At 47.6% G+C, this 9,755-nt stretch overlaps 1 protein-coding gene across 1 annotated transcript; it reads left to right on the forward strand.

Moving 5' to 3' along the window:
* Positions 1-4,234: 4,234 nt before the first annotated feature.
* skida1 (SKI/DACH domain containing 1) lies at positions 4,235-7,403 on the forward strand (the record flags this gene model as incomplete). The annotated part of the gene is made up of 1 exon (XM_079291834.1): positions 4,235-7,403. The coding sequence occupies one exon, from the start codon at positions 4,235-4,237 to the stop codon at positions 6,749-6,751; it is 2,517 nt and encodes an 838-aa protein (XP_079147960.1). The 3' UTR covers positions 6,752-7,403.
* Positions 7,404-9,755: the final 2,352 nt, after the last annotated feature.

Consider the following 9,755-nt stretch of genomic DNA (forward strand, 5'->3'; position numbering starts at 1 on the left):
GGCTTAACTCCATGCCCTAAACATGTCCTGCAGATTAAAGTAAGTTTTAGTGGTTCCCCTCCAGTGTAACTCGCCTCAAAAAACGTCAAGCATATACATGAGTAGCTTAACGCCCATAGGAATGAGCCTAAAGTGTAAGTTTGTTGTCGGCTAAGGCATCTCCCCCGTATCACCAGCACCCTGCGGACTGCGCAAAGAAACCTCCCCCGTGCTTGAGGTCTCTCTCTCGGCCACTCGGTCTCGTCTCCTCCCCTCCAGTCCCGTCCAACATCAGGAGAGCAGGAGAGGGAATAAGTGCCCTGTAGCATCTGGTGCAACACAAATCTGCATAACAAAGAGTCCCTGGTCTTAATTGGAAATACTCAAATATGTATACATACACAAGGTTATTTCCATTCAGTAATTATTACGATGTTATATTGTTGTTTCACGTTATTTAAGATGGCCCTCAATTCAGACCTTGGAATAAACTGAGAGCTCCAATTAAAAAACCATGGCGCAATCGCGGGGCACTTATCACGTCTGCAGCCCCGATGTGTGAGACTTCAGATGTTTTGAAAAATGTAACCTCATGCAGACAGTAATTCAAGTATTTATTATTAATTATTTTGTTCAATGAAAAGTTCTGTTTTTTTTTAAATTATTTTCTAAAGTTTGTCAAGTTCTAAGAATTATATATGTACATATGTATTATATATACATGTGTAATAATAATAATAATTATTAGTATTAGTATTATACATGTGTTTTTATGGATATCAACATGAAGAATGTCTTGACTATTGCTGTTTGCTCTATATTGCCATTAAGCCCTTGTGTGCCACGCAAATTAACCGTGCGTGTGTAAGGGGGGGGGGGGGGGGGGGGGGGCACGTATACAGTAATTAATATATTTTTAGATAATTGTACGTTTTAAAGCCTGTACGGTTTATCATCAACAACACAGGTCAATAGAGATCTATGTGGCAATCCCTGTGAAACTGTTGCTGATTGATCCACGTCACACGAGCCTAACAAACGTCAAATAGTGGTCTACAATTGCTATGCAATCGCATTATTTGGTGATAAAGGATGTATTTATGTGATAGGATAATTATATTCATGAAAAGTGCGCGTGAAAGGTCAGTTCGGAAGACAATATCGGTTCGTTTACTTTGTTTTAAGTCGTAAGAGAGAGCCGTTTGCCATGTGATCCTTTAAAAAAAAAAAAACAAGCGTGTATTTTGTCAAACAAGAAAGAAGCCAGGTTACGAAAAAGGGGAAGACATGCAGTGGAAATGACGTGGGATGGAAGAAGCCTGCAGGACTGTCTGTTCCTCCCTGCATCTCCCCAGCACGGAGCACCGTGACTCTGGGATCTGAGTTGTTCCCCCCGGGGATCTGGACCTCAACAAGCTGCCCCTCCTCTCACTTCACTCCGCTGCATCCATGAAACTCCGTATTCCCCGTGTATTTACGCTGTCATGGGCCTCCAGAAGCAGCACGTGGAAAGTATGCAGGTCAGATGATCTATGGGTGTTTGGGAGGTGAACTGGGGTCTATTGATTGGTGAAGTAAATGGGCAGCGTTTAATACATATATTCACTGATAGCTGCAGGCGCACACACACACACACACACACACACACACACACACACACACACACACACACACACACACACACACACACACACACACACACACACACACACACCGTGATCTCGTATGTGTTTCAACTGCAACCCTGAGCCTAACCCGTAATGACCACAAGTAACTTGTGCGGTGCATAACAGCTTCCTGCAGTTTATCTTGTGGAACATAAAAGGGGAAAACTCTCTTCACAAGAGGCTATAATTATAACTTATTGCGTGAATTTTGTGGACGCGGTCCAATCACATTGGGAGGTTTAAAAAGGAGCTATAATAACAACGCCCACATATACAACACGCTGTTTGATGTAACACCGAGGTAACAGCGATGTTATTCAGCATACAGGGAATGGTCTGTAAATAAACAAATAGGCTTAGCATTGTGGAAATGGAGCATGTTCAGTCTTGAGTTTGGCCCCAGCGCTGCCCGCGTGAGGACCGGGCCACAAGGGATTCACGTGTTTTATAGATAACAAAGACGGAACATAACGCAGGGAGCTTTGAGAAAATATCGCTTAGGGGCAAACACAATAACCGGTCCAAACAGCCTTCTGAAGGCCTACCGGTAATTCAAACAATTAGCCGGTATAATATACGACGCAGTCTCATTATTCGGACAGCGTTGTGGGTGGTGGCTTCAGCCTGTACACGTTTCCTCTGCGCATCTGTCTCTCTGTGTGTGTGTGTGTGTGTGTGTGTGTGATTTGATAAGGAGCGCGCGTGCGTCTTTCAGATTGTGCGTCTTTCTCCGTACGCGCGTGTGTGTGCGTGCGCATATGCTTGTGAGCGTGCTCCGTGAAAAATCATTGCGGTGGGTGTGCGTGGTATTTGCAGGGTGCACATGCATTATGCACGTGTGCATAGACAAAATGTGAAAATACGAAGTTGTATGCATGACACGCGCCCCAAAATTAGATATTAAATAGTGGGTGACGTTACATTAATACCACAATAGCCTCTGTTCCTGTCCCCCCCTTTAAAAAACTGCTACTTGTTGATTATAAATATCAGACCTATGCATGTTATATATCAAATATATTTCGTAATTGTTGCTCCAAGGTGTGTCGTTACAAAAGAAAAAACGGAGATCCAAATTGGATTGTTTATTGGCTCCAGCGTTAACATTGTCGAGAAAATCTAGTGGGAATAGCAACCCTGACTCTGCACTTTTAGCCTGTACAATCACTGTTCACGTTGTTTTACTGGGATGAACAGTAGGCTGCAATTTAACAGGGTTATAAGTAATATAATAAATATTATTTCTACTGTTTTACGCTTATGCACATTTTTGTATATCCATAACAATTGCCTGCGCAAATACACAATATATTAACAGTGCTACACCCTGCACAACAGCACATTTCAAATCTCACACACACACACACACGCACACACACACACTGGAACGGAAAAGGGGTATTAAAAAACGTTGGAAATGCCGATGACGTAATTAAGGTATAGTCATACAAATGAATATGTGCCTACGAAGTACGAAGCATAAGTAGGTCAGTCTATAGGCAACCGGCGAGGAAAAGAATCATGTGGACGAAAAGATAGAGCCAACAGAAGCAGATGAGTTGAGCCTCGGTCGGGGGGAGCATGCTAAACGTGGAAAAGCAGCCATGCTAGTGCAAAAAGGCAAATGTCTTTGTTTAAGCTGCGCTGCGTTAACACACACATCGAACTGCCTTAAATACCAGGAGTGTGCAGTCATTTTATCAGCGTAATCGATTGCATACACCGCCTGCATGCATTTAGATGTGGACCAAAAGGGAATAGCACAATACATTCCGGTCTTATCGTGACACGTTTGCAGGCTCAGGTTCTGGTCGTGCACACTGAACTGAAATGTGAACTTGTCATGGCTGCGTTATTTACTCTTAACAGTGGAGTGTGTGTGTGTGTGCACGATTGTAAACTATTGTGATGGTATGGGTGTGTGAGGGGGTGGGGATGGAATATCCATTTTTATTGCATCACCTGTCAGCGGCGTCCAATGGGCGTCGACTCCGAGGGCATTAATTGATGAAGGTGTCTCCAGACTGGCGCACCTCCCCTCTCTGTCGTTTTATTTGTGGCTTAACCAGCAGCCAGAATAGCAGCTGCATTTTAGCTCTTATTCTGTTTTTTTCTCTCTCTCTCCCTCCCCTCTACCCTCACAACTCCCTCTCCCTCCCTCTCTCTCTCTCTCCCTCTCTCTATCCCTCTCTCTCTCTCTCTCCTCGCTATTTTATCCCTCAGGCTGAGGCTGTGGTGTACACCTACCCCTCGTCCTGCAGACGACCAGAGGGGAGTGGAGCCGGCAGAGGCAGGTAGCAGCAGCCCCGGCTTGGTGGACACATCGGTCGCATTCCTTCACCATGCCGAACTGGGGCAAGAGGCGACGGGTGGAGGCTGCCAGATCCTTCAACCTATTAGACACCGGCAGCTCCATTTAAGTCCCGCATGTCAAAGTTTGCATTTTTCATGACGCAGCATCAGCGGCAGCGTGGATGGATTATGACCAGGATGCCTTAAGCTCGCCACCCCGTGCCATTTACTGGTAAAGCCATAGTATACTGAGAGTCACAACATGGATTGATACATTTGGAGCGGATACATACAACATGGGAGACCTGGAGTGTGGCTTTGAGGAAATGCAAGGCGTGAGATTGGGGTACCTGCTCATCAGAGGCAAGCAAATGTTTGCTTTGTCTCAGGTCTTCACCGACCTGCTGAAGAACATCCCTCGGACCACGGTGCATAAGCGCATGGACCACCTGAAGGTGAAGAAGCACCACTGTGACCTGGAGGAGCTGCGGAGGCTCAAAGCAATAAACTCTATAGCGTTCCACGCCGCTAAATGCACTCTGATATCGCGGGAGGACGTGGAGGCTCTGTATTTCTCCTGCAAGACGGAGCGGGTGTTGAAGTCCAACAAAAGGAAAGCGAAAGCGGCGTGTTCCCCCGGGGACGCGGACGCAACCCCGGGACCCCTCCGTGGCGACGCCGAACTGTGGAAAGAAAAAGTTTGGTTTAGTTTGCACGGCGTCCCAGAGACCCTCACGCTCCACGACAAAACGGGCAGGAGGAGGGAGCTGCCGCCTTGCCTTGCCGACTCCAAACTACCTCAATTTTACAATAAAACCCACGGAAGGGAGTACCGTTCGGTGACCAAGTCCGGTCACAAACACTTTAAAAACTATGAAACAGCAAAAATAGCAGGGAACCGTGTGACTCTGAGCCAAAGGCAGTCTTTTTTCCGTAGCACGGTGAGCCGGCAGCCGGCGGCGCGTCAGTCCGCCATAGCTGCTCAGTCCAGGCTCTCGCGCTCAGCCGGCGACCTACTTCACAAAAGGAAGAGGAGGCGCGAGGGGGGCGGCGGCAGGGACAGCGCGAGGCACTCGTGGAGCAGGAGCAGACACGCGCACCACATACCGCCGGGGCTGCTCGTACAAACCAAATCATCCGGAAGTCAGGGGACCTCTTTCGGTGCTCTCCACCTCGGTCCGGATTTCTACCTTGACCCTAGACCTCACCATCACCACCACCACCAGCATCACCACCATCACCACCACCACCACCACGAGCCGAGTTTCCCGGAGAGCTGCAGCAGCGATTCCGAGTCCAGCACCTACTCGGACCGGGCGTACCCGGACTCGGACTTCGGCTCGGGCCTCTCCACCACCAGCAGCAACTCCGGGAGCTCCGAGGAGGAAGAGGGGGGCGAGGATGAAGATGACACGCAGTCAGAGAGTTCAGAGGTCAGCTCGGACGAGGAGGAGAGCTCCTCTCAATCCGACTCGAGCTCTGTGTCGAGCCGCGTGTCGGTCCAGAGCATTCGGTTCAGACGGGCCAGGGTCGGTTCTCTCGCCAAAAGCCTCAACCCCAGCAAAGCACCTTTAGTCCTGGAGCCAACGTTTCACTACAACAACCAGCATAGACATGAGAAACAGCACAGGACCCTGGGCCATGGAGCCGCTGCACAGACAGGGGACAGCATACAGGAGAAACGTCACAAATGTGAGTTTATACGCGGCGAAACTAGACAGGACTTTGTGCCCTTTCAGCCACCCAAATTTAACTCGACTGTTATGGGGGAGAGCTTCTTCACCGAGTCCAAACGGGAGAAGGCGTTTGAGGCAGATCCAAACAGTTCTGGCCACGTGGACGAGCTGGCCCCTTATTCACGGGGACCCGCCCGGTATAAGGCTTTTAACCCCTCGTGCAGGACACCGGGGCATCCCACCAAGTGCCCGCCGGGACTGAGCGCACAGTGTGACCGGGTCAGAGACGCCAAGAGCTACAGATGTGGCGACAAAAGGGAGGCGAAGACGGGCAGCCTGAAGCTGCTCGCTTCGCTGAAAAAAATAAAGAGCCAGCCAGAGGAGCTCTCTGTGACCGCCCCCCGCCATCCGGACAGCGGCGGGACAGCCGGGACACCGCCCTTCAACCTCCACAATGTGAAAGTTAAAGTGGAGGAAAGCTGTGATGAATATGAATACCAGAGCCAGGCTACTGTAGTCAAATGCAAAGGAGATAAGGCGGAGAGCAACAGCGGCCAGTATCCCGTCAAATACGGGGACTTTTTCAGCAGTGGGATTAAAGCCACAGAGAAGAGCCCCGATGTGGCCCCCAGGTCTCCCTGCGGTCCTCAGGAATACGGGAGCACCCAGGACACCCTGCGTATCGTGGACGCGGAGCATAGGAACAAAAACTGCAGGGTCACGGTGCTCGGGAATAAAAAAACTCGAGTTTCCAGGCAATCAAAACTAAACATGCCCATCGTCAACAAGACTGTATTTTCCTCTTCTTCCTCCTCCTCTTCTTCTTCTTCTCCTTCTTCGTCCTCTTCTCGTCCCTGGGGCAGCGACGAGGTATCCACGAAGGATTTACCAAGCAGACGTAAACGCAGCAACGCGAGCACCGCAGCATCGCCTGCGAAAACGCCTTTCAGCCTGATCGCGAATTTCCCATCCCCGCCGTCGCTGGTCGTCGGCAGCGACGGGGATCTGTGCCCTGCTTACTCCCTGAACTCGCTGAGGGGCCCCGGGCCTCCCCCTCCGTCCCACCCCGTGTGGAGGTGGCAGCCAGGCGGCCAGATTCTCCCTCCCCCACTCGCTCAGAGGACGAGGAAATACTGAGCTGGTTTTTAAAGCAAAAGAAAGAAACAAAACAAAAACAAAAGCCCCCCACCGTAACCACCTCCAACCTAATCGTAGTCTTAACGAGAGCTCACCAAATTGCTCGCAACTTTATCGGGGTTTGCTATTTTTTTTTCTTTCTTTCTGTGAATGGGTTTTTACATTCCGCTTTGTTTTTTAAGTTTTGATCGAGAAAAAAAAAACACAGGATCCCTTTTGGAGCCTCAGAAATCGCCCACTGGACTGCGAGACACCGCTCGTGGATTCATGCTTAAAAAAAACGTGTGTTTTGTAATAAGCTATCAATCCTAAGCAATATAGGTTCTCGTTATTGTGTTTACGTGATTTCTGATTCTTTCTTCTTCACTTGCTCGACCTGTTGGATGTGGTGCCAGGGTTTCAGTGGGTTGTGCTTTGTCTGAAAGAGGAAAGAGGTTCAAATAAATAAATAACCTACAGTGCTGTGGCTACCTTTAATCTAGCTGGGACTGGGACAAAGTTTGACTTGGCAAATCAAAAAAAAAAATCAGGGTTTCCCATTCTGTGCCACCTGGTATATTTTATATGTCAAATCTGTGTTTTCTTTCCTCACAATGGCCCATGTGTCCACGTGTTCAATTTCAGAGAGTGATTAAAAATTGGTTTAATGCTGTTTTTTTTTTAAATCTATTCATACTCACAGTTAAGCCTTTATTCGATTTTACAGGAAGTTATTGGTGCTGGTTGTGGTTTTTTCCCCTTTTTTTCTTGTGATTTGGGTCTTTTTTTAAGTGTTGTTTTTATTTCTGCCGAGTATTTGCTGGTTTGCATTTGTGTCACTGTGTACAGACGCAGGCCTATACACAACACAGGCCTTATGTACAGACAATCAAAAAGAATAAGGCTCAGCCCTTTATAGCACGCTAGACTCCACTCATGCCCCCCCCCCCCTCCCCTCTACTTGGCCACCAATTTCTCCTGCACACCACATTTGTGCCAGGGGCAGACCATTTGCCTTTAAAGCAGGGACATGAATTTGAAAAAACGGAAGAAAACACAGACATAATGACAATGTCCAAGATAGGCTGTGGATGGGATGTGATTCAGGAGTCGCAGTGGGGGGAAAAACAACACCAAAACAGCGTGAAATAGCTAGCTCTGGCTACTCAGAAACAATGCGACAAAGCACAAGAGAGGCTAAATGCATTGCACTTTGATACTGCTGGGGGTCTTGTTTCAGCTTTAGGGGTTTTCCTGACTAGCTGTGAAATGATGTCTGAGAGATGCTGGTATAGAAAGAACAGCAAAAGATGAGACTGTTTGATTTTGATTTAGACACAAGGCCAAGCTGCATCCATTTGACTGCTATTTGAATATCTGGGATTCGCCCCATGTGAGTTTCTAACCATGCCATGATGGGGTTTTTTCAGATTTTCTATCATTTAATATTGTGCTTATTTCCCGAAGCCACTGCTGTTCATTGTTCTATTTCTTAGTTGAAGTCAATTGTCTTGATCTAACCAGGGGGAAACAATCAATTGTCAATTGTTTCATATTATTGGACAGCCAAAATACAGTCTTTTCGCATATTGCTTTCTTGTCCAGCACATCACCATCTCATTATCTTTAATGCATCCTTTTGAATATGGCCGCTCGGTGAATGTAGTGCCCCCAGAGCTGTTTCATTTACGCCCTAAATGCAGCAATAGACTTCAGCGTACACCACCTTTTTAAACACGAGCAAATCAAGTGATTGAAGCTGCGCCTACCTGTGGGTGTTTTAAGTGAACGTGTAGACGTTTTTAATGGCAGCGCAGGAAGCGCTCTGCTAATTGGCAGGCTTTTCTGTCTGCGACAAAGAGAGGCCCGAGCCAGGTCACAACAAACCCAAAGCCCGTGAATGATGCCAGCCCCCTTCACAAGCACAGCAAAGGGTGCATTCATTCAGAGGATTGTAGAAACTATTTAATAGGTGATTGTAAAATAAAAAAAAAGAGGAGAAAAAAAAATTGTACAATAAAAAAAGCGAGTTTCACTCTGCTTAAATCAGTGTGGATACATATGGTAGATGTTTAGTCACGTGATTAAAGCAGCTTTCCACTGCATCCACGGAGCCCCGGCTCACCGTGGGGCCTTATACCGTTTCTGAGGCCGGAGCGACAATTCAACTTGAACTTATATTATGAGCCTGTAAACGGCGCTTGTTTTTGCAGTCGTGACACAAGCTGCAGAGCAGGCTCGCAGTAAAACGGAGGGGGTTGCACGAGGGGTTGGGGGGGGGGGGGGGGGGGGGATTTGCTGTGTTGCGAGAGCGAAGCTTTCAACCTTTCATCCGCATGTCAAAAGCATGGGCTGCACGGCGGAGGAAGAGGAGGAATGGCCTGCGCCCGGGAAAAGCAGGTGCGGGTTGACCCCCTGACGCACCGGCCCATTCTCACGCGGGACTCACGATGCGCGGCCGAGGGACGGAGGTGGTGGTAATGGCCTGTAGGGAGGGTCTTTCCAACGTTAAGACAAATAGCTCTCTGACAGTGACGCTATCAATGTAAACAATTGCATCTTGCACCAGCAGCGTGCACTCCCCTCTTCCTCCTCCTCCTCTTCCCCACTTCCCTGCCCTCCTCGTTCACTCGTTTACTTCGCTTTTTTTGATACAATACTTGAGGTCAGGTTTTCTGACATGGAATTTGAAGTCACTGGTTGTTGATATGAAACTGAATATTTATTTTTGTGATTTTTTTTCCTGGGGTTTCTTGTACATTGATTTTTGTTGTTGTGAATATATATAGAAAAACTGCACTCGAAATGGAAACTTGAACGGTGGATTTCTGAAGCACTTTCCCTTCCTCTTTTTTAATTATGGAGCATTCATTAAACGCGGCTGAGTGTAATTATCAGACTCTCTCTTTCTTTTGAGTTGGACAATCATTTGTTGTGGAAGGGTTTGACAGATTTAATGATTTGCATTAGGGGTTATGAAAACAAAGAAGGTGATTTTTAAAACTTTTTTCTTTCTTCACCTTTT

The sequence above is a fragment of the Melanostigma gelatinosum genome (genome assembly GCF_949748355.1).
Source record: "Melanostigma gelatinosum genome assembly, chromosome: 20".
Taxonomy (NCBI): domain Eukaryota; kingdom Metazoa; phylum Chordata; class Actinopteri; order Perciformes; family Zoarcidae; genus Melanostigma; species Melanostigma gelatinosum.